The following is a 25,278-nucleotide window of genomic DNA, read 5'->3' on the forward strand; positions in this document are numbered from 1 at the left end:
ATTACGAAGTACATATTGCCCAGCTACTCCAAGATCGTACCGACTACAAAATCTCTAAGCACAAAAAGAAGAAAACAGAAAGTAACAAGCAAAAAGACTGCTCAAACGAGCATAAACAGCGCTGGTCTGTGCTGTTTAATTTTTTTATTTTTCTTTTTTTTTATTTTCCACTATTTCGGTGGTTTGGGTTTTTTCGGTTGTCGTCCGGCAAATAGAAATAGGCTGAATATACAGAATATCAGCACACTGCCCTGCTGTCTCTGCTATTGTAATGCTATATCGTAGCTATATCGTAGTGCTGTATACAATTAAATTCTGAATTATTATACTCATCTTTTACTTTGCTTTAATACAAATTCAGCGCGGCCCCTCTCCGACCGCGCCTCTGTTGTATCGGTTTTATGTCCGGATTCGAATTCACGCGCCGCCAGCCCGAGCCGCCCGCCCGTCGCGTCGCCACCTCTTTTTATATGCTCCTCCTCGGCCCTTACACTTTCTCGCCGCACCTTCCTCTTCTTCCTTCTTCCTACTTCGCCCCTCTATCATCTCTTCGCCTCTCTCCGCCCCTCCTCCCGCCATGTTCTCGCGTTCGGCAAGATCGCTTCCTCTCGTCCTCCGCGCAGCGCGCTCCTACGCCACCGCCAGCCCCGCCCCCGCTCCCAAAAAGAGCGGGTTCAAGCGTACTGGCACTTTCCTCTGGCGCGCAACCTATGGCTCGGCTTTGCTCGGCGTCGGACTTCTAGCTTACAATGTCTACGAGAGCCGTCACCCTGTCGATCAGATGCCTCCTGACCCGTCTAAGAAGACGCTGGTCGTGCTCGGTACGTATTCCCAACTCATCAACTCATGCTGTGCTGTGCTGTGCTGTGCTGTGCTGTACCCTACAACTGTGCTGTGGGCTGCGCTACCGCATCAAGACACCCCCCCCCCCCCCCCCACGAACTTATCATGAGATACAAATGCTAATTTATACTATTTTTTACTGCAGGCTCTGGTTGGGGTGCGGTCTCTCTTCTCAAGAAGCTAGACACTGAAAACTACAACGTCGCCGTTGTGTCGCCTCGCAACTTCTTCCTCTTCACGCCTCTGCTGCCGTCATGCACCACCGGTACCATCGAGCACCGTTCCATCATGGAGCCCCTTCGCCACATCCTTCGCCACAAGAAGGCGTCTGTCGCCTTCTATGAAGCTGAGTGCACCGACATTGACCCCGTCAAGCGCACAATTACCATGCGCGATAACTCCGAAGTTAAAGGCGACATCGCCGAAACCACTCTGCCGTTTGATTATCTCGTTATCGGCGTCGGCGCTCAAAACACTACCTTTGGTATTCCCGGTGTCGAGGAAAACGCTTGCTTTTTGAAGGAAATCCAGGACGCGCAAAAGATCCGCACTCGTATCATGGACTGCATCGAGACTGCAACTTTTAAGGACCAGTCCGAGGAAGAGCGCAAGCGTCTCTTGCACATGGTCGTCGTCGGTGGTGGTCCCACTGGTGTTGAGTTCGCTGGCGAGCTGCAGGATTTCTTTGAGGAGGACCTCCGTAAGTGGGTCCCCGAGATTGAGAATGATTTTCATGTTTCGCTTGTCGAGGCTCTTCCCAACGTGCTCCCCATGTTTTCAAAGGAGCTGATTAACTACACCGAAAAGACGTTCAAGGACGAGAAAATTGATATCCACACCAAGACCATGGTCAAGAAGGTTACTGACAAGTCTATATTCGCTGAAGTCGTCAAGCCCGATGGATCTAAGGAGATGGTTGAGATGCCGTACGGACTGCTTGTCTGGGCTACCGGAAACATGCCTCGCGACGTTGTTCGCAACCTGATGAAGAAGATCCCCGAGCAGGCCACCTCGCGTCGCGGTCTCGAGGTTAACGAGTATCTTGTTGTCAAAGGAACCGAAGGTATCTGGGCTGTTGGCGACTGCTCGGTCACCAAATACGCGCCCACCGCGCAGGTTGCCACTCAGGAAGGTGCATACCTTGCGCGTTTGTTCAACACAATGGCCAAGACTCAGTCGCTTGAGGAAGAAGTTGAGTACCTTGAGCAACTTGCCAATGGCGCCACTGCTCCTGAAGATAAGAAGACTGTGTCGTCTGAGATCGAGGTTAAGGCTAAGGCCCTTCGCCGCACCAAGCGTCTGATGCCATTCCAGTACACCCACCAGGGCTCGCTTGCCTACATTGGATCTGACCGCGCTATTGCGGATCTTTCTTGGGGAGAAGGCAACAACATGTCCTCGTCTGGACAATTGACTTATTTGTTTTGGAGGTCGGCGTATGTCTCGATGGTGTTCAGCACTCGTAACAAGATGCTCGTGATTATGGACTGGTTGAAGGTCAAGATGTTTGGCCGCGATGTGTCGAGAGAGTAGAGGATTTACTCAATTTTTTAATGTTTATACTATAGACTGTTTTGCTTAGCATTTTTTTTTTCTTTTGGTTCTATTCATCATCGTATGGAAGCTTGAATAGTAGCAGATTATATGTATTTTCTTATTTTATGCTTTCGAGTTGTATTTTGTGTGCAGAGCTGGACTTTTGCCTTTTAATACAACCCACGCAGTCTTTTATTATCCTTGAAAACTGATCCTTTTAAACCGATTGCGTAGATCAGTGAGATCTGAGAGTAGTTCTGCCAATTCTTCACATGATTGTGAATGACATCATTGTATCAGTTTATTATTTATTATTCTGGCCACAGTTTCATCAATTATTATGTAATAATTTAATCAACCATTGCACGTGATCTACACGTGAAGTCAAGACTATGCCTCGGACAAGAGCAATGAAGAAAGACTGAAGAGATCTGTCGTTAGCAAGGCATTGTAGTTTCAATAGATTACTTGCACTTAAACAGTACTCGCACTTAAACAGAAATTCAGCAAAATACGCAGATCCCGAGTTTGGTCCGGATTATTACCGTCGCGCCCGTACGTCCGAATCCGCTCTTCCTACTGTGATTTGAATATTTGACTATTAACAAAAGGACACTATATTATTCATGAATATCACGAAGATTCGGAATAAATACCGGCCATCAAGCAATCATAACAATCTCCCGACTCAGAAAGCTGATGTATCAAGATACTCTTCCTCGTGGCTTAGGGTTTCCAGCCCGCTTGCCCGTGGCCGGCCGAGGAGCACCCCGCAGCAGCCCGAGCAGATAGTGAAGGGCTCCCCACAACTTTTCCTTCTCCGTCTCCTTCTTCCTCTGCTTCCTCCTCCTCCTCCTCTCCATCACCTCTTCTTTCTTACTGCTCACCACAATGGACACCGCCACCCTCGCTTCCGCCGCATCCGTCCTCGGCGCTACGGACGAATCGCACAAAACCATCCTGACGCCCGACGCAATTGCCTTCCTCGTCCTCCTTCACCGCACCTTCAATTCTACTCGCAAGGCCCTCCTCGCCCGCCGCGTCGCCCGCCAGGCGGCTCTCGATGCCGGTGATCTTCCAACCTTCCTTCCAGAGACAAAATACATCCGCGACGACCTGATCTGGCAAGGTGCGCCGCCGGCGCCTGGGCTTATCGACCGCCGCGTCGAAATCACCGGGCCAACCGACCGCAAGATGGTCGTCAACGCCCTCAACTCCGAAGTATGGACCTACATGGCCGATTTTGAAGATGCTACCGCTCCCACTTGGGACAATGTCATTTCCGGCCAGGTCAATCTCTACGACGCCATCCGTAAGCAGATCGACTTCACCATCCCCGGTGGGAAAGAGTACAAGCTGCGCACAGACAAGACACTCCCGACGCTTATTGTGCGTCCGCGTGGCTGGCATCTCGAGGAGAAGCACTTTCTCGTCGATGGCGAACCAATCTCAGGCTCGATCTTTGACTTTGGTCTCTACTTTTTCCACAACGCAAAGGAGCTTGTCGCGCGCGGCACAGGCCCTTACTTCTACCTGCCCAAGATGGAGTCGCATCTTGAGGCGCGTCTCTGGAACGACATCTTCAAACTCTCGCAGGACATCATTGCGATTCCGCGCGGCACTATCCGAGGTACCGTTCTTATCGAAACCATTATGGCCGCCTTCGAGATGGACGAAATCATTTACGAGCTGCGCGAGCACTCGTCTGGTCTCAACTGCGGCCGCTGGGATTACATCTTTTCGTTTATCAAAAAATTCCGCAATAACCCGGCCTTTGTGCTTCCCGATCGCTCGCAGGTGACCATGACCTCGGGTTTCATGCAAGCCTACGTCAAGCTCCTCATCAAGACCTGCCATCGCCGCGGCGTGCACGCAATGGGCGGCATGGCGGCGCAGATCCCCATCAAGACTGATCCGCAGGCAAACAAGGTCGCCATGGAGGGCGTTTACAAGGACAAGCTGCGCGAGGTCACCGCCGGCCACGATGGTACCTGGGTTGCGCATCCGGCCCTTGCTCCTATCGCCTCCGAGGTCTTCAACAAGAACATGCCTACCCCGAATCAACTCTTCAAGCGCACCGAAGACGTCGACGTCACTGCTGCCATGCTACTTGACTCAAACGTCCCCGGATCAGTCACTGAAGATGGTATCCGCAAGAACCTCGGCATTGGCCTCGGATACATGGAGGCCTGGCTTCGCGGCGTTGGCTGCGTGCCTATCAATTTTCTCATGGAGGACGCGGCTACTGCTGAGGTCTCGCGGTCGCAGCTCTGGCAGTGGGTCAAGCACGGGGTTACGACTGCCGAAAATATCAAAGTCACAAAGGAATATGCTCTACGTATCCTTAGTGAGGAAACTGATAAGCTTGAGAAGAGCGGGGTCAAAGGAAATAAATTTCGTGCTGCTGAGAAGTACTTTGCGACGCAGATCACTGGTGAGGATTACGCCGATTTCTTGACTACATTGTTGTATGACGAGATTGTTAGTACGACCTCTGCTAGTGCAAAGCTGTAATCTCTCTGAATTTATTAGGAAGTCAAGTGAGGGGAGAAACGGGACTGTGGTTATGAAATAATGACCTACATTTTATTTATTTATTTTTTTTAATATCATTCATTCTTTATGTGGTACATCTTATTTGAATGAGCAAACTGTTTGAATCACTGTTTTAAGTAGTCTCGTGAGAGCAATGTCGTAGATTATTCTATTCTTCACGTAGATTTAATTGATCAACAAGATATTAAACAGATAAATTCAATTGCGCGCCATTTTTTTCAGATGGAGAAAGCATTGATTCATTTGTGACTAGAACAACTAACTCGATAATGCAATTAACAGCTCACTATATACATTCATAAATAACTACCAATCCAACCAAACTCCATAAAAGGCCCCCAAAAGATTATGAGCAGTTGCTTCTTCTCTCTTTTTTTTCCTTACATGCAACTTTTTTCTCAAAGACACATAAAAGCAAAAATCAAGAAAAGAACCAACCTCTCTTCTTCGCCTGCTCTTCATCCTCAAGTTTCTGCAATCTTTCCTTCTCCAAAAACATTTTTTCCCTAGCTGCTCCTCTCGCTTTCTCCAGACTTCGCTGACTCCACACAACACGATCGCGCTCATGAGATACACATCTGGGTTCGATTTTTTCGGTAAGCATCCATACAGGTCGAGAAGAGTTTGCATTGGATTCAATTAAGGCGCGGAGTTTTTCGTTGGTTGCTTGGCTGTCTGTGTAGGCTTTTTCTTGTTTGTATTTTTGTTGGATCGCGGGAGAGAATTCCTGTTTCGATTGTTAGATTGCTCTTTTATAAAGAAAAACATTATACAGTACCTTTACTATCTGTTCTTCAGTCGGAACTGTATTCTTATACAGTCCAACTCCGATCCCAGTAATGCCAGTGCCGACAAACAGCATCTTCAAATACATTAGCGTTGACATCTTTTATTCTCTTCTTTTTCTTTTTTTCCTTTTGTCGTGTGATATCCTGGTTATTGTTTGATACGTGTGTTGAAGGAGCAGTCAGAGTTGGAAATGTGAAATGCTCGGAAAAGAAAGAGAGAACGAGACGCGGGCAGAAGTTAAAAAAAACAGCGAATTGGGAGCATTGGTTTAGTTAGCAATCAAGAATATATGCCATCTTATTTCCTTTTGCATTTCACCGACGTTTATAAACCATATAATATATTTAGCATCTTAAAAGTAATGCACATTTTTCCTATAAATGTTTCTTTATAAAAAGCTTCTTCTTGAGCGAAAATCATCAAGTTGGCTACTATGATCTGAATCGGAGTATTATTATAATCAATTACTATTTCTACCTGATCTTGATAACGAGCCCAAACAAACGAATAATAATCACATAAATAAATACAAAACAGTAAACCAATAAAACCCCAATCCCAAAACTATTCAAAACAACCTAAACCAGCAGAGACCCGGCTCCCATTTAGCAAGCGCATCCCTGTGCATTACTCTCACTCGTCCTCGGCTCCAAATCAACCCCCCGTTCTCCAGCTCCGGCTCGGCCCTTTGTACCAGTGCCTGATCGCTTGTTAATGATTTCCTCGGGAATCTTGGACGCAATAGCAAGAAACACGTCCCGCACATTTGCGCCAGTTTTGGCTGACGTTTCGAAAAACAGCAATCCTTCTTCCTCGGCAAACTTGCGGCCTTCTTCAGTTGAGACTTTACGCCTATCTTCATCGTCATCGGCGGTGCTCGTCTCGCCCTCGCCCTCGCCCTCGGTACATAAATCAAGCTTATTACCAACCAGGGCAATCACAATCTTCGGACTCGCCTGCGCATGCAACTCATTCACCCAATGACGCGCCTTGATAAGAGAAGTTGGCTTCGTTAGATCGTACACTACAAGGGCTGTCTGCGCGTTACGATAGTACATGGGTGCCAAAGACGCAAATCGTTCTTGACCGGCGGTATCCCTGATGCTGTTAACACTGGCAAATTGAATCTGACGTCATTATGCGTGAAGGATATAAGTTCTTACCATATCTCGAATTTAATTGTCCTGTTGGGTAGAGAACACTTCTGAGTAAGAAAAGCGGCACCGATGGTAGGTTCTAAAAAGATGTCAGCCAAGTGATCTCTGATATGTGTGCGACTGGCGGGCGGAAGTGTGATGCGGGATATTACGGTCGATAGTCATGTCTTGATCCGTAGTCGCCGCCGATTTCACAGATTCGTTCGGCGGAGAAGTCATATTACATTGATCAAAGAGGCGATTGAGTCGACAAATGTAAGCATGACAGTGCGATGATACCAGATCAGCCTTGACGGATCCCTTATTCAAATATAATAACCAACGCAGAACTCCACTTTTCCTCCGCAACACTCAGGCACAAGACATATAAATATTAAAAAAGTAGGTATTACCAACCTTTATTCTCCTGGAAATCGTTGCTCACAAATCGCAAAACCAAGCTGGACTTTCCGACTGCAGCCTCGCCTAGCAGCACAAGTTTAACAGAAGCAGTCGGCTTCGGCGCCGACGCCGCAGCTTCGACCGAACTCATCTCTGTATATAGAAAACTTCAAGCAAAATAAAAAAAAAAAGGTGTAATACGAAAGAACACGGAAAAAGGGGATGATGCAAAATTGAGAAAGAGCAATGATATTGTGGGCTGAGAGTGAAGCGGGGCCAGTGGCGGAAACAAGCGGAAGCACGCACGCTTGCCCTTTCTTGCCTCAAACTTGCCGGATTTGGATTCTCGCTCGTTTTCGTTGACACTACAAGGGTATTGTAGATAAAATTTGGAAACCCACTCGTGGTAATTACTGTTCCAATATGATATAGATTGATAAATAAATGCCTAGCTATAATTGACTATGTTGCAAGATAGTGGTTTAAGTCTAGCCAAAGCTACCATCTATTTGTATACTTTAAACATCTCTTTTAAGAGATGCAGTGTAGACATATTCTTTTATGCCAAACGTTAAACTAAACAAACTGTATCGTACATCCAGACACTTTCATTTACATCACCGGTCCAGCACATTATAATCAACGTTCGCACCTTGTCGAGTATGTGATAAAGCACAAATATACGAGAAAAGGAGTCATTGAAGACGGAGCTTAAACAGTACTCCGCAGTACTAAAATCACAGAGTCGCCGCGCAGAAACATCTTGCTAATAAATCTATCCTTGTTAACCGCCCGACCTTTCTTTCCCTTCGATGTCCTCGGAGTTTCAGTCCACATCTAGAAAAGTCATTAGTTTTTCCTTGTTGCATGTAAAAATAGAAATAGAGTAAGCACACTTCTTTAACATTCTCAAGCACCATATTCGAGTGACGATCAAATGCTTTCACGCGTGCCAGCAATTTTTTATTGTTCCGGCACGAAATAAGAACTTGTGACTTATTCTTCACAGCAGATTGTAAAACTGAAAGAGGACCATTTGCAAATTCATATTCTTCAAGCTTGGCAATTTCAAATTCCGAGAGTTCAGAGCGTGGCCGATTAACAAATTCACTATGATGGCTGTCAGTTTGCTGCTATAATAATCACTATGAAATTAGAAGAGAGAAAATCATACGCCATTGTGTAGATGTGTTTCGATGTGAGGAGGTGTAGAAAAGTTGATTGTTATAAATTTGAGATTGATCTGCTGATCTAACGGTAATTTTCCTCCCTGGTGTATCAAATCTGATAATTGATTATTTTCAAAATCTATCCCTAAAACTATATTCTTCGAATTTAGGAGATTTGCAGAATGATGCTGACGCAAGTAATAGGATAGTTAACAGTTCGTGTGTTCTACAAAGTCAAAAGAACGACCTTTCACTCAGAATGCTGAAATATACGCATGTTCAGAGTATGTTCCAGTACTAATCAATTTAAAACAACCTAGTACTTCAATTAGGGTATGTGAACGCGTTTCGCGCGGCGTTTAAGTTTATTTGCGACGCGTGAATAGTTGTAAGAGAAGACTTAAATATACCTAGACTAAGCAATTTCTGCATCGAATATAATAAAGAGTTTATAGTAAAAAGTGTTGACTATCAAGTACAGGCCAGAGAAGTATACAAAGTATACAAAGTAAGCAAAGTAAACAAAGAAGATTGTAAAGAATCGAGGTACGCCGAGGTATGCGCGAATGTGATTGCGTTTCCTTAGCTTATCCCAAACATATTTTAGTCGCTCATTTCTTTACTCATTTCTTGACTTGGCTTTTGTGTCTCGGGCGTTTTGTGGTTCAAGACGCTGTCGAACACACTTTGTACCCTGAACCACGACCTCGACCTTGACCTCGACCTCGGCTTTGTTTGCGTCCACTCTTTGGGACTTCTGGACATACATATTCTCTACCTCTCTATTGTCACCTCCCTTCCTCTTCTCGAACACGTCTTATTTGCTCGGCATTTGTGTTTCTTGTGTTTCTTGTGTTTCTCCCCATGGCCTCGTACGCGCTGGCTCCGTCGTCAACCGCGTCCCCGGCCGCAAACGACTCTCATCCCGTCACGCGTCCTATGCGCCGTATGCTCATGTTTTGCTTCCCATTGTTTTTCATCCTATTCTAACTCATATATCTGCTGCAGTCAAAGTTCTGTACACCTTTGATAACGCGCAGAGAACTACATGCCTTGCCCGCTCGTCAACCGCGTATCAAGTGCAAGTCCTTCGTTGCCCGCCTTCCTCACCAAACTCATCTCCGACGCGCACGCCGACACGAACGCCGACACGCTCATCATCTTCAACTCGAAGTAAAGTTGAGTTTGTTGGCGCAATAGATCTACGCTCATGTATTGCCGCTGTCGCGTCTTCGAGCCCTGAGCTTGTGGCTGATCCGTCGATCGACTACGCGGTTTATACGGTCGATTTTTCTGAACGCGATCAGCCTCTCGTTGGACACGGCTTGCTTTCATGGGCACTTGCATCCTCTTCTTCTTTGTCGCCGTCAGCGAATAGTTCTGTGTCAGCTGCCGATCGCTCTTTTTCTGGCGCCGAGGCTGCGGCACATGAGGTTGCGGGTGGGTCGTTGCAGATGGTGTGTGGACGCGTATGCTCAAATCTCATGAACATGTTCGGCAGCGGCGGTGGCGCGCGTGAGACGCTAGAAATCAAGCTGCGACTATCTCCTGTGTGTGAAATTTGACTCTTTATCTGTCTTTTTATGGTGTATTTACTGATGCTCTTTACATATAAAGGTCCCCGGCGCGACGCAGATGAGATTCCTTCGCTCAATGCAGTTGTATGTCCGCTTGTCAAAGATGGTTCCCGGTGCATTTGACGCTGCTCAGTGGTCTAGCTTTATTCAATCGCAACCACGCGTCATGGAGCTCCTGACTGCACCCGCGTATACTATGGAAAATAGCAATGGCGCTATGTGTGGTGGTGGATCAGATGGAGAAGGTGCTTCTGTTCGAGCAGGGAAGGATGAATATGACGCATTTTTCGGCGTGCCGTGTGAAGCTGAGAGAGCTGCTATAAAGAAAGGACGTCCAAAAGGATCGACTACGCAAAAGGTATGCTGACTTCTAGCTTCTGCATCGTGATAAGTAAGCAGGTCTAACAATGAAGTTTTAGCGACGGGCACTTGAGGATATGAATGCGTCATCAGTAAACGCTATGAACAGTAACGCTAATGTCTGCTCGTCAGTGGCTAATTCAGCATCAGCTAAACGATCTCGCATCCGCAAACCAGCGACTTCAAAGCGCTGTGTATCGCTATCATCTGACTTGTCAGTCTACGATGAAAACCAAGAATCTGGCGCCGAAACTAACTCTCAGCGACCGCCAAGTGCAAGTGGTGACGCGCTCAATTCACAGCAGACAAATATAAATACGCGACAACGACCATCGCCTGCGCGCTCGCTGACTTCCGTCGCACTCCCGCAGCGACAGATGCTCGTACGCACCGCCACCGCACCGACTCCGTCTGTAGTCAACAATTTCTCGCCACCGTCGTCAATAAGTCCTTCGTCACCGTACTACGACTCGTCTCCTCAACTTGCATCCTCGCCACCTATCTTTGGCGACGTGGGTAATCGATTCTCACCGATGGGAACCGGTGCTACTAAAGGTATACCGAAATCCTGGACATCCGAAGCCGGACATCAGATGGTGGGCGGTGGCGATGGTATGGTTTGCGGCGGCACATCCCCGCTTTCGAGCGTCTTTGATGAACTCATGTCGTCAACGCTCAGCCTTGGCGACGACCATGGACTACTCAATACCAGTCGCGATGGTAATTCGCTTGATTTGGCTAACGACTTTGTACGAGAATTTTATCGCTTCGACAGCGAGAGTGACATCAGTCTGACTGCAGCTGATGATACAGGCGAGAGGATCGTGGATGATGCGTCTGTCAACAAGCTAATTGAAGAGGTCGCCGAGAGTCTACGCGAGGCTGCAGAAGCAGCGACGACTAATAGCGACAAGAGACCTGATCAACGCAATGATATATCGGAAACCTCATCGTTGTCGATAAGAGGCTCAAATACATCTGACGATCTTTTTGAGAACGCAAACAGTCCAATCACGTCTCCTGATCCCGTCAACGCCGATGGAGGCGTGAAGCAAGAAGAGCAAGGATTACTGGACGCCATTCGCAAATCTGGCCTGATTTTGCCACCCGCTAGCAAGACTCGTTCGCTACCAGTTATGTCTTCGGAGATCGAGATGCCAAGCGAGGCAAGCACGCCCGTATTCACCGCCTTGACTCCAAATTTCGCAGGCACACTGACCGACAATAGCGCTGCCACCAGCACTCTAAAACCCAAAGATAAACGCGCAGGCCGTAATAAGACTAAAGAGCGGATCCACGAGACTCTCATGCAATCGATCGCCACTGGGAAACCGATCCAATATTGCCAAAACTGTGGAGATATAATGCCGCATGCCTGGCGTCGCATCAAGGTGTTGACGAAGAACAACACGATGGAAACCTTGCGCGTGTGCAATCCGTGTGGACTGTATTATCAAAGCAAGAAAGTCATGCGACCGGATCATCTCTGGCGAAGAAATCGTGAGAGCTCTGTCATATCCAGCGACGCGATTGATCTCGACGACGTTCCGGACAAGAGAAAACCGACGGGCAGTGCTAGTACGGCTACTACACCTGTAGCTGCTCCAGGCAACTCTACAGATCATAGTACCTCACCCGCCAAGCACATAGGCAAACATTCTGTATCATCGACTACTCCGCCAGTATATAATTCTGTACCGTCAACTATTGGCGAGAAAGCCGGAAGCTCAACTGCCTCGCCAGTTGTAGTTGATGATAATACGACCTAAACTAGATTTTTATCCATTTCAATTTCCAGAAAAGAGTTTTTTTTAATGTGGAGCTTTGTAAATATTTGCTGAGTGTACCGATATTTTGCGCGAAATCTTTCGCTTCTACAGTTTTTTTGCATTGCTTCAGTTTTATTGATAAAATTTGTTTGACTTTTGCATGGCGGTTTCAACTATTTTAGTTTGTGTGCTTGTTTCTCGGATCGGAGAGGTGTCTTGCATTAGTAGTTGTAAGTTATAGCTTCTTAATTTCATTTAAAGAGATTCAGTGATTAGATTATCGTATGCTGAAAGCAACATAGCAAGCCGCTTTGACAGCGGCGGACAGAGCTGAACAAGGCAGAACCCGACCTTGTGGAGCCCCGGCAGCCGTAGGACGCGAATTTGGCTACATAAATTGAGATTAGCGGAATATGTATATTGTGTTAACGTCGTAGTACTCGATTGATAGAAAGTGCAAATAAGTAAGCAGTAAAAGTGGTGATAAGTAATTGGCAAAACGTATGCTTATTTATAGCATAAATGTAACTATTTAATGTACAAGGTCCGAGCGCCTTTTCCGGCTTATCGTTAACTGGAACTTGCACTCAAGACCCAGCCTACTCTGTCCCTCCCAATCCTTCTAATCCGCGCTCGTTTCTTCTTCTCTTATAGAGCGGTTCTGTTAGATTTTTGAAAATGCGTATTCCTTCTGCTTACGGCCAGCAGGGAGTTCCTGCCATGTCAGTTCCCGACATTTCCAGACTCGCGATGTCCGAGCGGACCTTTGAGCCTCGTCAGCAGCAGCAGCAGCAGCAGCAGCAGGAGGAACAGTCCACGTCGAGACCCGCATCGACTCCATTCTTTAATAACTCTGTGAATACCACCTCAAACGCTGCCACCACATACACCGAGACCCCGTCGAACTACACGTACCCACGCAGTGAGCGCGTACGCCGTGAGGTCGATGCCAAAGTAGTTGATCCGCTGACGACCAAATTCATCGACTTTATGTACGACAATCCGACCACTTATCATGCGTGCGAGGGATTTGCTGATATGCTTTGCCATGCCGGATTTACTTATCTGTCTGAGCGAGTCGCATGGGATGACAAAGTGCAAAAGGGCGGCAAGTACTTCACCACCCGTAACGGGTCATCACTTGTGGCTTTTGTCATCGGCCAGCACTATACGGGTGGAAATGGCGCAGGAATGGTTGCATGCCACATTGACGCCCTTTGCGCCAAGGTCAAACCCATCTCCAAGAAGCCGGCGGTCGAGGGATACACTCAGCTGGGTGCAGCTCCTTATGCTGGCGCCATGTCTTCGTAAGTTTTACTTCATCGTTTGTTTCAGAGTGAATAGTTTTAGCTGACAAGAGTCCTGCATGTAAAGTACATGGTGGGATCGTGACCTTGGTCTTGCCGGCCGAGTCGTTGTCAAGAACCCCACGGGCGTAATTCAGACCAAGCTCTTCACCATTCCCTATCCGGTTGCTCGAATCCCCACTCTCGCACCTCACTTTGGTGCGGCTGCCAACCCGCCGTTCAATCCTGAGACAAACACGACTCCCATTATAGGTCTTGAGCCTGAGGATCCGGCTGAGAATGAATTGCGCCCAGAGGAGATTGGTGCGCCGCTTGCTGGCAGACACAATATCCGTTTGCTGAGACTCGTTGCTAAAGAACTTGGTGTTCCTGGTAAGTGCATGGCTGGCTCAGCTACTTGAATATGACACTAACGTAATTATTTTAATTGTTTAGTCTCGAGTATGCTCAATTTTGACCTCGAACTCTTCGACACCCAGCGAGGAACTGTGGGCGGCATTGACAAAGAGTTTCTGTTCTGTCCTCGTATCGACGACAAGATCTGCGCCTACGCCGCCGTCACAGGTATGCTCGAGTCCTGCGAAGAACACGCTGTTAGTGGCTCGACTATCAACGTCGTTGCCCTCTTTGATGACGAAGAAATTGGTAGTTTGCTGCGTCAGGGAGCTCGTGGAGGTCTTCTGGAGAGCTCGTTGCAGCGTGTTGTTGAGTCGTTGGGCAATGGTGCCACAATGGCGCAGACCTACGCCAACTCGTTCCTCGTCTCTGCTGACGTTATCCACGCTTTCAACCCCAATTTCTCGAACGCGTACTTGCAGTATCATACTCCGGCGCTCAACGTCGGAGTCACCGTCTCGTGCGATCCCAACGGCCACATGACAACCGACGCCGAGAGCACCGCGTTCATGGAGGAAGTTGCACGCAGAACGAACAACACTTTGCAATATTTCCAGATTCGAAATGATTCGCGTTCAGGCGGCACCGTCGGCCCTATGCTCTCATCCTCGATGGGATGCCGCGGTATCGACATGGGTATCCCGCAGCTGGCCATGCACTCTATCCGCGCGTGCACCGGTAGTCGGGATGTGGCTTTGGGAGCCAAGTTGTTTCAGGCGTTTTATGAAGAGTGGGAAGATGTTGATTATCAGGTTCGCTCTGGTGAGAAGATGTAATTAGTTGTCGACAGATTTACTGTTTGTGCGTTCTGTGCAGTGTGCCATATTGGAAAGCTGGATAGTTTTATTTTGGACGGGTTTAGTTTGTAATTGTTAGCACTTGGTAGAAAACCAGTTTTTATTAGATTTTTGCAATCTTCAAATTCGTATCTTGTGCATTTATGTTCAACCTTTAAGGGAGGACGCGTAGCATCATTCTGTCGAGTCAGAAAAGGGTCTTGTGCCCAAGCGCGACGTCTCTGGACACGTTCACATCCCTCGCGCCTTCTACCCTCCAAACTGAGCGACCTCTGAAATCTGACCGCACACGCTGAGAGGTCTTTACGCAGACATGTTTCGATCATTATTACTTCTCATTGTCGGTCTACTTGCACTCTTGCGCACCTCAACGGCTCATAATGTTAAGCTCGAAGCGCAGAAACGCGAGTGCTTTTTTGAGGATCTGCGGTCTGGCGATACTATGACTGTCACGTACCAGATCGGAGACAGCGATGCATCTGCATCTAGTGGAAGTGCTGGAATTGATTTCTGGGTATGTTTTTTTAGTTTCATTCTCTTTTTCGTTATATGATTCCCGATTGATTGGTTGATAAAATTGAGAGGGGAGCGGGAAGACAGTTGACTACAGAGAATAGGGCGCTAACAACCATCAATACAGCTTAACGATCCCAGAAACTCTATTATAAAAGCGGATAAAGACGTTCAACACGGAGAGTATACTTTTGTTGCTGCTCGCGATGGAAGATACACATATTGCTTCTCCAACGAGGCATCAGGGTACACAAGCAAAGAAGTCGGATTCAACGTTCACGGCGTAGTTTACGTTGACGCGTCCGAAACTCCATCCGACCCACTTGAGACCGAAGTTACTAAACTGTCGAAACTATTAGAGCAGGTTAAAGATGAACTTGAGTACATTATGATTAGAGAGCGAGTGCACAGAAACACAGCAGAGTCAACCAACGCGCGTGTCAAGTGGTGGAGTTTGTTCCAAATTGGTATGGTTGCTGGCAGTGGCGTCTTTCAAGTCTACTTCTTAAAAAGATTCTTTGAGGTCAAATCTGTTGTTTAGATATAGTTGTCATTAATGCACGGGTTGAGGATTGCTGAGGAGCATTGCCAAAATATTGTACACTTTAAACGTGAGCGTATCACCCAACGAGAGACAATTATTAACGGTTCGTGATAGAGTATGATATTTTTATGACTGTATATTAATTGATATCTACTTGATCTACAAACAAAACATACTTTCGTTCTCCTTTCTTTGTAATTATTAGACAAGATCTTCATCCAAGCGAACAGCCGGATTATTTTCGATGAAATCAAGATCAACCTTATGACCTACAAGTTCTCTAATATTTGACAGCTTGTATTTAATCATCGTCGGCCTTTCCAAACTCAATCCGAACCCATGCACCCGCAAATCCTTGGGCAGTCCCATAGACTCCAACATCTCAGGTCTGAACATACCGGAATTACCAATCTCAATCCATTTGTTTAGGCCAGCGTGCCACGCGAAAATCTCCATGGATGGTTCAGTATACGGATTATATGCAGGCTTGAAGCGAAGTTTGTCAACGCCCATACGTCTGAAGAAGCGGTCCATGAATCCAATCAGGTCCCCCAGAGTAAGATCGTAGTCAGCAATAACACCTTCAATCTGATGGAACTCAGCAAGATGCGTGGCATCGACGGCCTCGTTTCGAAAAACACGGTCAATAGAGAAGAAACGAGCAGGCTTGGGATCAGCTGCGAGCTTGTGCAGCATCCGCGACGACACAGCAGTTGTGTGAGTCCGCAAGACAAGACGCAGAGACTCATCGGCACTCCACGGATATCGGTATCCAATCGAACCGAAAGCACCTTCCTCGTGAACCTTGTGAATATTTTCCCAGTACTTCTTGTCCTCAGGTTCATCGGCCTTGATGGGATCTTTGATATAGAATGTGTCCTGCAAGTCGCGAGCAGGGTGCTGCTGAGGGACAAAGAGAGTATCAAAATTCCAGAACCCCGACTCGACGAACTGATTAGTTGGCATCTCAGAGAAGCCCATAGCAAAAAAAATCTGTCGGAATTCCTCACGGACTTTGTTTAGAGGGTGCAAGGCTCCAGATGGGGTGATGGCACCTTCGGCATCAAAGTTGTAAGGCTTGAAAGTCTGCGTTTTCCATGATCCACTATATATGAGATTAGCTACTTGAATCGCAACGGTCAAAACACCATAGGTATACGAACCTGGCAATCATATCGGAGGTCAAGTCAGTCTCTAGCTTCTTAATTTCCAAGGCAAACTCGGGACCCTTTTCAACTGAGTATGACAGCTTTTTTCTATTGCAATTATTAGTCTTCCATATATAATCTACAGTGGTGTCTTGCAGACTGATAAACTCACCCTTTGTTTATCAGCTTTCGTTTCCGAAGCTCATTCATTTCCTTTGCATCTGTAAGAGTACCAGTCTCCTTAATTGTCTTTAAATCCTTTGCAGTCACATCTTCAGGCTTCTCTACAACCTATATTTCATATTCAGTCAGACACAGATTTCACGTCTCAGTCAACAGCTTAGACACACGCACATTTGAAACTAGTTTATCTCCATCTTTCTTCACCCATCCATTTTTGAATGCTCGCAGCTGACCCAATTTTCCAGCAGGACCAAGCACTTTCTAAAATACCCGCAAAAGTCAGTATTTTTCAGCTCTACGCCACGTCATAGATAACTTTATCATACCGCGACATCAGCAAGCTTGAGACCCTCCATGCTCTTGGTCACTTCTTCCAGCAGTCTAATTTCGTGACTGCCCTTTGCAATGATTTCATCGGCCTCAGGAGTAAGTGTCCAGAACTCAATGTCGATTGGCTTGAATTTGACCATGGAGCGAGCCGCTAGTGAACTTAGAGCACCTGTTATATAAAAATTAGTACATGATCTAATAAATACTAGATAATTGTCTACAGAGCCAGCGTGAGGCAGAGCAATCCAGAGTTTCAAGCGTACCTTGCATGGCACCAGTTTCGATATCGGGAAAGGTGACTGCTGTGTCATCGATAGAGCTTTTGTCGAGTGCCTGCAGCACTTGATGGGGAAGGTCTGCCATTATGTTGTTCAATTGGGCAGTTATATTCTAGGAACGCAAAATACGAGAGGACTGCTGCTGTGGTTTGCCCGATGAGTCTTTGGCTGGCTTTCTTTTTGCTGAGAAGAGTCACGAGAGTGTCACCCGAATTTGTTTGCGGCTGACATTCGCTGCTCGCCCCTGAAGATGGTTTTGGCACATGATGTCACCGAAAAAGAATTCATCCAAATCTGTTCGACCCTTCTTTACGATTTCTACAGTATATATATAAAGAGAAGCGAAGATGGCGCCGATTTCGCCAGAGAAGCTTAGGGAGCTACAACTGAATCCTTCCTGTGTGCGAAATATCTGCGTCCTGGCGCACGTTGATCATGGAAAAACATCGCTGTCTGACTGCTTGCTGGCGTCAAATGGAATTATTTCTCAAAAGATGGCCGGCAAGGTGCGATATTTGGATTCTAGAGAAGACGAGCAGATACGGGGTATTACTATGGAGGTATGGCTTGTGTTCAATTTTTATAATAGCTTCTTGAGTACTATTCTTACTTGTATTTAGTCGAGTGCTATTTCTTTATATTTCAAGACTCTTCAGCATAACTCAGCGGATGGTAATCATAAGAGCCTTTATACTAGTCCAAAGCGAGTTGACATGACCTTTCTTACTTATGTATTTTTTAGGAACTAGCGAAATAAAAGAGTACCTTATCAATTTGATTGATTCTCCGGGACACATCGATTTCTCGTCCGAAGTATCCACCGCTTCTCGGCTTTGCGATGGTGCACTAGTACTCGTCGACGCTGTTGAGGGAGTTTGCTCTCAAACAGTCACTGTTCTTCGTCAAGCTTATTTAGAAAACATAAAACCTATCCTGGTCATTAATAAGATCGACCGTTTGATAACAGAACTTCAGCTTACTCCATACGAGGCGTACCTACACATGTCAAAGCTACTAGAAAAAGTCAACGCCGTAACTGGTTCTTTTTTTGCCAGCCAAAGAATGGAGGAGGAAGTTGAAGAAGGACATGAAGAGATGAACGACGAAAATCTTTACTTTGCTCCTGAAGCAAATAACGTAATTTTTGCTAGTGCTGTTGATGGTTGGGGATTTACTATTCAACAATTTGCAGTCATATACGAAAAAAAGCTAGGAATGAAGCGTTCAGCACTCGAAAAAGTTTTGTGGGGCGATTATTATTATGACGCCAAAAATAAAAAGGTGCTGACAAACAAGACCCTGAAAGGTAGAAACCTAAAGCCTTTTTTTGTTCAATTTGTATTGGATAATATTTGGGCAGTATACGATTGCACAGTTACAAATCGCGACTTGGAAAAGACAGAGAAGGTTGTCAAAGCCCTTAATGTCAAAGTTCTGCCTAGAGATTTGAGATCAAAAGATACCCGTGCATTGTTGACCACCATTTTCAACCAATGGCTCCCTCTGTCAACTTCTGTGCTGGTAACTGTCATCAACAAACTTCCTGCCCCAACTGAGGCTCAGCATCACCGAATTCCCACGATCTTAGAGTCGGCTCCTGGGGCTGGGCTAATTTCTCCAGAAATCAAGGAGGCAATGATGAAATGTGATTCTAAAGGACCTGTGACTGCATATGTATCAAAAATGGTTGCCATTCCTGAGACCGATTTACCTCGCGATCGTCATTCTAACAAAACCGAAAATGATAGCGGTGATGACCTTCGCGAGCGCATCCGTAGGGCCAGAGAAGCAGCTAATAAGGCTCAAGCAGATGCCATGGAGCGCGACGGATCTGCGAGGCCTGCTGCAGAAGTGGCTCCCAGCGATTCTTTAAGCGCTATGCTTGCGGAATTGAACATGTCGGCAAACGAGGAGACTGCGCCAAAGAAGGAGGTTATGATTGGATTTGCTCGACTGTATAGTGGCACCTTGACAGTTGGCCAAGAATTACTTGTCCTTGGACCAAAGTACAATCCGTTGTTTCCTGAAAGGCATGTCACCAAAACCATCATTACCGACCTTTACCTTCTAATGGGCCGCGAGTTGGTATCTCTTGAAGAAGTACCGTGCGGAAACGTAGTTGGAATAGGCGGTTTGGATGGAGCGGTTCTGAAAAACGCAACTTTGGTATCTACTACTGGAGGTGTCAATCTGGCTGGTATTAACCTTTCTTCGCCTCCAATTGTGCGCGTTGCATTAGAGCCAGAGAAACCCAGTGAGTTACCAAAACTTGAATATGGTCTAAAACTTCTCAATCAAGCCGATCCTTGCGTCCAGATTATCGTCCAGGAGAATGGTGAGCACGTCATCTTGACAGCCGGTGAACTTCATCTTGAACGATGCTTAAAGGATCTGCGAGAAAGATTTGCCGGTATCGAAATACACAGCTCGCAGCCAATTGTTCCATATCGAGAATCTATTGTCCGTACATCTGAGATGAATCCTCCGAAGAATGCCGAAGTACCCAGAGGAACTGTTATTGTCAACGTTTCCGGTTCGCAAATCACAATTAGGCTTGCCGTGCGACCGCTGCCATCTGCCGTTGCAGAGTTCCTTGTTAGAAACAGGAATGCTATCCAGATTCTGCTAAAGCGTGGCCACGGTTCTGTAACTTCAGAGTCTCTGCCAACAGAGACAGTGGTTTCAGAAGAGGATGGGGAAAATGAGGTATTGAAGCAGACGCTAAATACAGTTGCTGCCGTTGGCGATGTTGACGATGATGACATTGGCGGATTTTCAGCGTCTAAATTACTCTCTGCCGAAGAGTTCAAGAAAAATCTTGCAGAAATTTTCTCTACTGCGGAATATGGTAAGGATTTGTGGGAAAATGCTGCAGAGAAGTGAGTCATATTGTTTCTGAGATTGAAGTATTCTGTTCTTTTACTAAATTTATCCAGGATTTGTGCATTTGGTCCAAAATGGACCGGATCAAACGTCATGATTGATGCCACTGCTAAAGGATTCTCGGAGCATTTGCTGTCTTCGGCTACATACGCTAAAACTCCTCTTCATGACAGTATAGTCACTGCATTTCAGCTCGCGGTTGCAGGTGGTCCACTTTGTGCCGAACCAATGCAAGGCGTGGCGGTCTTTGTTGAACAAGTAGACATTCATCCTGAAAGCTCAAATGAATCCGGCGGTGACGGTCCGATAGCAGCAGAATCGTCGACTAACAGAGAAGCTGCCGGAATTGCGTCGCGACACGCCGGACAGGTGATAACGGCGACTCGGGACGCCATCAGACGTGGGTTTCTGGATTGGTCGCCTCGTATCCTTCTTGCCATGTATGAAGTTGAAATCCAGGCTCCGGCTGATGTTTTAGGGCGAGTCTACTCAGTTATTGCTCAGCGCCGAGGTAGAATTGCATCCGAGGAAATGAAAGAAGGAACCCCGTTCTTTAGCATAAAGGCAATCATTTCTGTGGTAGAATCATTTGGCTTATCAGAAGATATTAGAAAGCGCTCCTCGGGAGCTGCCAGTCCACAGCTCATTTTTGCCGGGTTTGAAATGCTAGACGAGGATCCGTTTTGGGTGCCGACTACTGAAGAAGAGTTGGAAGAGCTTGGCGAGATTGCCGATAAGGAGAATATTGCGAAAAAGTACGTTGATGCTGTACGTAGGAGAAAGGGGATGTTTGTGGAAGACAAATTAGTGAAGAACGCGGAGAAACAACGAACACTGAAAAAGTGATCTCGACTACTTTGAGATCCTAGAACCTTTTGTACATTAACAAGCATTTCATTTTGCATTATTATTTCTGTTTTTAATTTTATAAATTCCACGTGTATATTGGACCTGCCTATTCTAGTATACTTGTAAAACTTAATAATAATCCGACAGTACACGACTCATAGTGTGTAAAGCTAGATTAGATAACAAATCTGCCCCGCTGATATCGAACAAGTCACAGCTTATTTGCCGACTCATATTATAATGCTAAAACTACTGCGTTTACATCACAGATAATCAAACTCGCCCCACCAATCTGCCAGTCAAACGAAATCGTCAGTTGCTTAAGCGACGGGCTTAACGGAAGCGGTGTTAACCTTAGCAATAGGAGAGACAGCCTCGGCCGAGGCGAAGAGGCCCTTGAAAGCCTCGGGGTAGGTCTTGCCCAAAGATCTCTGGTAGTTCAAGACACGGGTAAGCTGAACGCCAGCGACAGCACCCAAGAAGAAGTTAACACTAGCCAAGCTGTCGGAGTAGATTGTATAGGTTAGCGAGGCTTATAGCATGAAATTACGAGAAAAGACTTACAGGTAGTTCTTGGGCTTAATGATCAAGCACCATCTAGTCCAGATAGCACCGGTAGCAAATAAAGCTATGAGAAATAGGTTAAAAATCATCTTAGAAACATCAAATTTCGTCATACCAATTTGCTGAGTTCCAGACAAGCTCTCGACAGGGCGGTTCAAGTCAGAGATACCAGCAAAGACCAAAGCCCACTAGCAATATATAATTAGTATATGGAGACCTCAAACTACCTTCCAACTATCTCGACTGCGTGCTGCTGGAGTAGCGTTTATTGAAGAAAGGCAATTACAGTGAATTGTCGGAAGACTGGTGGGGGAGATCAGAATTTATTACTCACTTTCATGACAGGCGCCTAATGAAATCGGAATAATTAGTATGCAAATACTACTAGAAATTTCCAAGAGGTGATCAAATGCATCTCTCATTGCATAAGTGCTTGCCACTCTTGGAGATGAAAGACAATTGAAGTGGGATAACTAAAACGTACCCAGAAATGGATGGTCTTGGGGCCAGTCTCCGACTGAATGAACCTCTGCATGGGAGTGAGACCTTTAACGGCAGACATCTTTTCGATAATGTTGAGACTATTAAGAATAAAAATATCGATTTCGTGGAAGATGAGTAATGTGATATAGCGGAGCAAGTAGTGAAGCGAGGTGGAGGAGCGGTGGGATGGATGGATATCAGACGGCTCAATCGACTGCGTGCTTTTGTCCGTCCGGTGCCAGTTCCTAACCCCGTTGAACAGATGCCCTAACCCAATAATATAATACACATATAACCTATTTATTTATGCTATGCACTGAACTGTTATAGCTTTATACCGCTTACTCTTTTACTCTTAATTGATTGGACGTGAGGGTTCCGGAGGAGCGACCTCGAATCAATGAACTGTGGTTAGCTGAACAGGCATATCTTTTCCTGTATCATAGGTCACACAACTACTGCGAATCATGGCTAGCAAATACGCATTTCCAAAGGCTCTGAAGGAGTTAAGATTTCATTTTTGCCAGACTGGCGAGGCCAGCACTCCTCTTCGGTATGTTCACGCTCTTCTATATAGAGATGAACGATATGCATGTGTGTCGGGAATAATAAGAGACTAAATGCTAATATTTTTCAATTGTGCATGAAATAGGTCATTTCTCGCAAAGTCTTATCCAGTTATGAAGAAGCACAACCCATATACTCCAATTCTAGTCCGGGAAGCTGCCGGTGTGCCACCACAGCTCATTGCCAGATTCGGTAAGTATCTACAGTCTAACTCTTTAGAGTAGATAGTTGAGTGCAAAGAACTTACTGAATATTGGATGCAGAATTTGGAAAGGAGCTGAAATTGCCTTTGGATGGTGTTTCCAGTGCGGAGCTTGAGTCCGCTATCGAGAAGTTCGTCATGTCCCCGCCATAGAGCCACTGCCTACAAGGAAAAACTAGAAACAAAAAAATAATGATAACGGTTCTTGATAACAGCAGCAATTAGTTTTTGACCAATCATCTGCATTTCATTGTAGCTTGAATGCTACTGAACGGAGAAGGAATAGATTACGATTTCTATTTATTTAGTATAATGTACTCTACAACAAATGATGCAACTATCTCTCTCAAAATCCTTTGTTCAACGAAATAGAAGCTTTCAACTACTAATCAAGTTCCGGTTACGGGAACGGCTCCAAAGCGGTATTCTCCCCATCCAAGAGACGATATCTGGTTAGTATACAGAAGATCTCCTTTCTCGTTGTAAGCCGCACCGGCAGCGATATAAACTGGCAATCTAGAATATTGTTAATTGCAAAAGTTTCTGAAATCAATGCGGGTCTACTCACAAATGCTCTTTTGTCGGATGTGACTTGTTTGCCTCTGGTGTTCGGATGATACTAGCCAGCGCTTTCTCACGGTCCTCACCTGTGCCGTTTAGAGCCTTTTCGACCATGTCATCAAACTTTTTCGCATACGGTGCTACACTTCCCCAGTAGTGTCCCATCTCGCGTAGATTATGCACTGTCATGCCAGATCCGATAATTAGAATGTTCTCATCCCTGCATTATTTCCATGTCAGCTTTTCGACTAGAATTCATAGACTAGCACATTGGAATAAATCAAAGACTAACCTTAACGAAGCGAGAGCTTTTCCCAAGGCAATGTGCTGATTGGGATCCTCGGTTTTAAACAATGATACTTGCACCACTGGAACCTTCAAAGCATTTGAATCTGGAAAGGCGACCTTGAACGGCACCCAAACACCATGGTCCAGTCCTCGTTTGACCCCTTTTGCCTTTATTCCCGCAGCCTGTAATCTTTCGATCACTTTTGATGCCACATGAATGCTGCCCACATTGGGAAATTTCTCCTCGTACATAAACGACGGAAAGCCATAAAAATCGTAGATCAGATCGGTTTTCTCAGCAGTATTAACCTCAATAGTATCTCTAGATGACTGCCAATGAGCCGAGAAAACTACAACAGCCTTCGGTTTTACTTTCTCTGTGATTTCTTTGCCGATTCTGCGAAGCGTGTTGAAGGCGCCCAAGTCACCACCATTTTCTTGATCCTTGTCTGAATACATAAACGTTGGTCCTCCATGAGAGAAAAAGTACACCGGGGTGCGATCGGAAAATTTTGAATCTGTCATGACGGGTGTCGCAACGGACGTCGCAGCGGTATTTAAAGGGCTAGATACTACAGTAGCAGACACGATAGATGGAGCAGTGCGAAATAGCGAGGCAATTGAGCCGCGGGAAAACAATGCGAAAGAAACAGAAATAGCGCAAACGACAATCGAAGCGACAATGACAGATGTCAACCTGTTAGGCTCAGTTCTTTGTGGAAGAGCTAAAGTATTGCTATTGTTATCACTAGTTGCTTTCGCGGAAGGAATGCTCATCTAGACAATGATGCCTCTGTCAATAGTAAGAGAGTGAGTTAGAATCGTAGACGCGTGAGAAGATAGTTCTCGTTTCCGACTCTCACACTGCTTTTTAAAGTCAGAGCTCCATATCTTTGGGAATTTTGGTCTGCTATTTACGTTCAGAGACGATAAGAAACTTGAGGTGATTTTGATTTCCGATGCATTATAAATCTCGTTCCTCAGCATTTGTCATTGGGACTTTCAATGATTAAGCTACCTCTGCTGAGTAATTCAAGAACTACAAATCCACTACAGCATCGGTGAACCATACACAATTTGTTCCCGCTTCATGCATTCAATCAAAATAGTCTTTTTGATAATAGTATCATTAGGCCGTGTCCCTTCTCCGCATTCTGATTGACGATCACGGATAAACATCAAATGATATTCAATATTCTAGATTCTAAGCGACAACTGATACCCAATGATTTCGTAAAACAATTAGCA

The 25,278-nt window shown here is 45.9% G+C and overlaps 13 protein-coding genes across 13 annotated transcripts; 7 read left to right on the top strand and 6 right to left on the bottom strand.

The window, feature by feature from the left end:
• The first annotated feature begins 434 nt into the window (after positions 1 to 434).
• V2V93DRAFT_371717 (pyridine nucleotide-disulfide oxidoreductase-domain-containing protein) lies at positions 435 to 2,587 on the top strand. The gene is made up of 2 exons (XM_066910577.1): positions 435 to 821; positions 989 to 2,587. Exons 1-2 carry the CDS (start codon positions 578 to 580, stop codon positions 2,374 to 2,376), a joined length of 1,632 nt encoding a protein of 543 aa, XP_066764969.1. The 5' UTR covers positions 435 to 577; the 3' UTR covers positions 2,377 to 2,587.
• Positions 2,588 to 3,160: 573 nt separating this feature from the next.
• V2V93DRAFT_371719 (malate synthase) lies at positions 3,161 to 5,045 on the top strand. Its single transcript, XM_066910578.1, has one exon. It carries the CDS (start codon positions 3,271 to 3,273, stop codon positions 4,891 to 4,893), a length of 1,623 nt encoding a protein of 540 aa, XP_066764970.1. The 5' UTR covers positions 3,161 to 3,270; the 3' UTR covers positions 4,894 to 5,045.
• Positions 4,924 to 6,160, bottom strand: V2V93DRAFT_371721 (uncharacterized protein). The gene is made up of 2 exons (XM_066910579.1): positions 5,714 to 6,160; positions 4,924 to 5,662 (listed from the first exon to the last, which is right to left on the bottom strand). The coding sequence occupies exons 1-2, from the start codon at positions 5,819 to 5,821 to the stop codon at positions 5,357 to 5,359; spliced, it is 414 nt and encodes a 137-aa protein (XP_066764971.1). The 5' UTR covers positions 5,822 to 6,160; the 3' UTR covers positions 4,924 to 5,356.
• Positions 6,161 to 7,536, bottom strand: V2V93DRAFT_371723 (ras family-domain-containing protein). The gene is made up of 3 exons (XM_066910580.1): positions 7,278 to 7,536; positions 6,888 to 6,960; positions 6,161 to 6,822 (listed from the first exon to the last, which is right to left on the bottom strand). The coding sequence occupies exons 1-3, from the start codon at positions 7,411 to 7,413 to the stop codon at positions 6,330 to 6,332; spliced, it is 702 nt and encodes a 233-aa protein (XP_066764972.1). The 5' UTR covers positions 7,414 to 7,536; the 3' UTR covers positions 6,161 to 6,329.
• A 137-nt stretch (positions 7,537 to 7,673) lies between these two features.
• Positions 7,674 to 8,645, bottom strand: V2V93DRAFT_371726 (uncharacterized protein). Its single transcript, XM_066910581.1, has 3 exons — positions 8,437 to 8,645; positions 8,159 to 8,372; positions 7,674 to 8,099 (listed from the first exon to the last, which is right to left on the bottom strand). The coding sequence occupies exons 1-3, from the start codon at positions 8,439 to 8,441 to the stop codon at positions 7,974 to 7,976; spliced, it is 345 nt and encodes a 114-aa protein (XP_066764973.1). The 5' UTR covers positions 8,442 to 8,645; the 3' UTR covers positions 7,674 to 7,973.
• A 367-nt stretch (positions 8,646 to 9,012) lies between these two features.
• V2V93DRAFT_371731 (uncharacterized protein) lies at positions 9,013 to 12,409 on the top strand. Its single transcript, XM_066910582.1, has 4 exons — positions 9,013 to 9,377; positions 9,440 to 9,981; positions 10,049 to 10,366; positions 10,428 to 12,409. The coding sequence occupies exons 1-4, from the start codon at positions 9,296 to 9,298 to the stop codon at positions 12,135 to 12,137; spliced, it is 2,652 nt and encodes an 883-aa protein (XP_066764974.1). The 5' UTR covers positions 9,013 to 9,295; the 3' UTR covers positions 12,138 to 12,409.
• A 328-nt stretch (positions 12,410 to 12,737) lies between these two features.
• On the top strand, positions 12,738 to 14,762 carry V2V93DRAFT_371734 (aminopeptidase I zinc metalloprotease-domain-containing protein). The gene is made up of 3 exons (XM_066910583.1): positions 12,738 to 13,444; positions 13,512 to 13,816; positions 13,880 to 14,762. The coding sequence occupies exons 1-3, from the start codon at positions 12,816 to 12,818 to the stop codon at positions 14,614 to 14,616; spliced, it is 1,671 nt and encodes a 556-aa protein (XP_066764975.1). The 5' UTR covers positions 12,738 to 12,815; the 3' UTR covers positions 14,617 to 14,762.
• Positions 14,763 to 14,891: 129 nt separating this feature from the next.
• V2V93DRAFT_371736 (emp24/gp25L/p24 family/GOLD-domain-containing protein) lies at positions 14,892 to 15,869 on the top strand. The gene is made up of 2 exons (XM_066910584.1): positions 14,892 to 15,151; positions 15,278 to 15,869. Exons 1-2 carry the CDS (start codon positions 14,951 to 14,953, stop codon positions 15,689 to 15,691), a joined length of 615 nt encoding a protein of 204 aa, XP_066764976.1. The 5' UTR covers positions 14,892 to 14,950; the 3' UTR covers positions 15,692 to 15,869.
• V2V93DRAFT_371739 (tRNA synthetases class II core domain (F)-domain-containing protein) lies at positions 15,803 to 17,783 on the bottom strand. Its single transcript, XM_066910585.1, has 6 exons — positions 17,619 to 17,783; positions 17,352 to 17,524; positions 17,197 to 17,286; positions 17,015 to 17,133; positions 16,858 to 16,950; positions 15,803 to 16,799 (listed from the first exon to the last, which is right to left on the bottom strand). Exons 1-6 carry the CDS (start codon positions 17,716 to 17,718, stop codon positions 15,896 to 15,898), a joined length of 1,479 nt encoding a protein of 492 aa, XP_066764977.1. The 5' UTR covers positions 17,719 to 17,783; the 3' UTR covers positions 15,803 to 15,895.
• A 51-nt stretch (positions 17,784 to 17,834) lies between these two features.
• V2V93DRAFT_371743 (P-loop containing nucleoside triphosphate hydrolase protein) lies at positions 17,835 to 21,454 on the top strand. The gene is made up of 4 exons (XM_066910586.1): positions 17,835 to 18,193; positions 18,254 to 18,305; positions 18,376 to 20,512; positions 20,570 to 21,454. Exons 1-4 carry the CDS (start codon positions 17,981 to 17,983, stop codon positions 21,360 to 21,362), a joined length of 3,195 nt encoding a protein of 1,064 aa, XP_066764978.1. The 5' UTR covers positions 17,835 to 17,980; the 3' UTR covers positions 21,363 to 21,454.
• On the bottom strand, positions 21,419 to 22,689 carry V2V93DRAFT_371750 (UPF0041-domain-containing protein). Its single transcript, XM_066910587.1, has 5 exons — positions 22,414 to 22,689; positions 22,264 to 22,278; positions 22,045 to 22,117; positions 21,930 to 21,993; positions 21,419 to 21,866 (listed from the first exon to the last, which is right to left on the bottom strand). Exons 1-5 carry the CDS (start codon positions 22,489 to 22,491, stop codon positions 21,686 to 21,688), a joined length of 411 nt encoding a protein of 136 aa, XP_066764979.1. The 5' UTR covers positions 22,492 to 22,689; the 3' UTR covers positions 21,419 to 21,685.
• Positions 22,690 to 22,782: 93 nt separating this feature from the next.
• Positions 22,783 to 23,603, top strand: V2V93DRAFT_371752 (thioredoxin-like protein). Its single transcript, XM_066910588.1, has 3 exons — positions 22,783 to 22,965; positions 23,065 to 23,171; positions 23,243 to 23,603. The coding sequence occupies exons 1-3, from the start codon at positions 22,880 to 22,882 to the stop codon at positions 23,332 to 23,334; spliced, it is 285 nt and encodes a 94-aa protein (XP_066764980.1). The 5' UTR covers positions 22,783 to 22,879; the 3' UTR covers positions 23,335 to 23,603.
• V2V93DRAFT_371755 (Extradiol ring-cleavage dioxygenase, class III enzyme, subunit B) lies at positions 23,470 to 25,046 on the bottom strand. The gene is made up of 3 exons (XM_066910589.1): positions 24,035 to 25,046; positions 23,750 to 23,962; positions 23,470 to 23,697 (listed from the first exon to the last, which is right to left on the bottom strand). The coding sequence occupies exons 1-3, from the start codon at positions 24,805 to 24,807 to the stop codon at positions 23,571 to 23,573; spliced, it is 1,113 nt and encodes a 370-aa protein (XP_066764981.1). The 5' UTR covers positions 24,808 to 25,046; the 3' UTR covers positions 23,470 to 23,570.
• Positions 25,047 to 25,278: the final 232 nt, after the last annotated feature.

This window comes from Kockiozyma suomiensis (assembly GCF_038497685.1).
Source record: "Kockiozyma suomiensis strain NRRL Y-17356 unplaced genomic scaffold V2V93scaffold_9, whole genome shotgun sequence".
Classification (NCBI taxonomy): domain Eukaryota; kingdom Fungi; phylum Ascomycota; class Lipomycetes; order Lipomycetales; family Lipomycetaceae; genus Kockiozyma; species Kockiozyma suomiensis.

Bases quoted from the DNA above. Each gene is read 5' to 3' on its own strand.
- V2V93DRAFT_371717 (XM_066910577.1), top strand. From the start codon at position 578: ATGTTCTCGCGTTCGGCAAGATCGCTTCCTCTCGTCCTCCGCGCAGCG. The intron at 822-988 runs GTACGTATTCCC...TTTTTACTGCAG, and splicing joins GAAGACGCTGGTCGTGCTCG to GCTCTGGTTGGGGTGCGGTC.
- V2V93DRAFT_371719 (XM_066910578.1), top strand. From the start codon at position 3,271: ATGGACACCGCCACCCTCGCTTCCGCCGCATCCGTCCTCGGCGCTACG.
- V2V93DRAFT_371721 (XM_066910579.1), bottom strand. From the start codon at position 5,821: ATGTCAACGCTAATGTATTTGAAGATGCTGTTTGTCGGCACTGGCATT. The intron at 5,663-5,713 runs GTACTGTATAAT...CAATCGAAACAG, and splicing joins CTGAAGAACAGATAGTAAAG to GAATTCTCTCCCGCGATCCA.
- V2V93DRAFT_371723 (XM_066910580.1), bottom strand. From the start codon at position 7,413: ATGAGTTCGGTCGAAGCTGCGGCGTCGGCGCCGAAGCCGACTGCTTCT. The intron at 6,961-7,277 runs GTTGGTAATACC...ACATCTTTTTAG, and splicing joins CGATTTCCAGGAGAATAAAG to AACCTACCATCGGTGCCGCT. The intron at 6,823-6,887 runs GTAAGAACTTAT...TAACAGCATCAG, and splicing joins ACAATTAAATTCGAGATATG to GGATACCGCCGGTCAAGAAC.
- V2V93DRAFT_371726 (XM_066910581.1), bottom strand. The intron at 8,100-8,158 runs GTGTGCTTACTC...TGACTTTTCTAG, and splicing joins TGCTTGAGAATGTTAAAGAA to ATGTGGACTGAAACTCCGAG.
- V2V93DRAFT_371731 (XM_066910582.1), top strand. From the start codon at position 9,296: ATGGCCTCGTACGCGCTGGCTCCGTCGTCAACCGCGTCCCCGGCCGCA. The intron at 9,982-10,048 runs GTGTGTGAAATT...TTACATATAAAG, and splicing joins TCAAGCTGCGACTATCTCCT to GTCCCCGGCGCGACGCAGAT. The intron at 10,367-10,427 runs GTATGCTGACTT...ATGAAGTTTTAG, and splicing joins AAGGATCGACTACGCAAAAG to CGACGGGCACTTGAGGATAT.
- V2V93DRAFT_371734 (XM_066910583.1), top strand. From the start codon at position 12,816: ATGCGTATTCCTTCTGCTTACGGCCAGCAGGGAGTTCCTGCCATGTCA. The intron at 13,445-13,511 runs GTAAGTTTTACT...CTGCATGTAAAG, and splicing joins TATGCTGGCGCCATGTCTTC to TACATGGTGGGATCGTGACC. The intron at 13,817-13,879 runs GTAAGTGCATGG...TTAATTGTTTAG, and splicing joins TAAAGAACTTGGTGTTCCTG to TCTCGAGTATGCTCAATTTT.
- V2V93DRAFT_371736 (XM_066910584.1), top strand. From the start codon at position 14,951: ATGTTTCGATCATTATTACTTCTCATTGTCGGTCTACTTGCACTCTTG. The intron at 15,152-15,277 runs GTATGTTTTTTT...CCATCAATACAG, and splicing joins GTGCTGGAATTGATTTCTGG to CTTAACGATCCCAGAAACTC.
- V2V93DRAFT_371739 (XM_066910585.1), bottom strand. From the start codon at position 17,718: ATGGCAGACCTTCCCCATCAAGTGCTGCAGGCACTCGACAAAAGCTCT. The intron at 17,134-17,196 runs GTGCGTGTGTCT...TATGAAATATAG, and splicing joins GAGATAAACTAGTTTCAAAT to GTTGTAGAGAAGCCTGAAGA. The intron at 16,951-17,014 runs GTGAGTTTATCA...TAATTGCAATAG, and splicing joins CGAAAGCTGATAAACAAAGG to AAAAAAGCTGTCATACTCAG.
- V2V93DRAFT_371743 (XM_066910586.1), top strand. From the start codon at position 17,981: ATGGCGCCGATTTCGCCAGAGAAGCTTAGGGAGCTACAACTGAATCCT. The intron at 18,306-18,375 runs GTAATCATAAGA...TGTATTTTTTAG, and splicing joins TCAGCATAACTCAGCGGATG to GAACTAGCGAAATAAAAGAG. The intron at 20,513-20,569 runs GTGAGTCATATT...AAATTTATCCAG, and splicing joins TGGGAAAATGCTGCAGAGAA to GATTTGTGCATTTGGTCCAA.
- V2V93DRAFT_371750 (XM_066910587.1), bottom strand. From the start codon at position 22,491: ATGTCTGCCGTTAAAGGTCTCACTCCCATGCAGAGGTTCATTCAGTCG. The intron at 21,994-22,044 runs GTATGACGAAAT...TATTTCTCATAG, and splicing joins GTCTGGAACTCAGCAAATTG to CTTTATTTGCTACCGGTGCT. The intron at 21,867-21,929 runs GTAAGTCTTTTC...CTACTCCGACAG, and splicing joins ATTAAGCCCAAGAACTACCT to CTTGGCTAGTGTTAACTTCT.
- V2V93DRAFT_371752 (XM_066910588.1), top strand. From the start codon at position 22,880: ATGGCTAGCAAATACGCATTTCCAAAGGCTCTGAAGGAGTTAAGATTT. The intron at 22,966-23,064 runs GTATGTTCACGC...TGCATGAAATAG, and splicing joins GAGGCCAGCACTCCTCTTCG to GTCATTTCTCGCAAAGTCTT. The intron at 23,172-23,242 runs GTAAGTATCTAC...TATTGGATGCAG, and splicing joins ACAGCTCATTGCCAGATTCG to AATTTGGAAAGGAGCTGAAA.
- V2V93DRAFT_371755 (XM_066910589.1), bottom strand. From the start codon at position 24,807: ATGAGCATTCCTTCCGCGAAAGCAACTAGTGATAACAATAGCAATACT. The intron at 23,963-24,034 runs GTTAGTCTTTGA...GAAATAATGCAG, and splicing joins AAAGCTCTCGCTTCGTTAAG to GGATGAGAACATTCTAATTA. The intron at 23,698-23,749 runs GTGAGTAGACCC...ACAATATTCTAG, and splicing joins CATCCGACAAAAGAGCATTT to ATTGCCAGTTTATATCGCTG.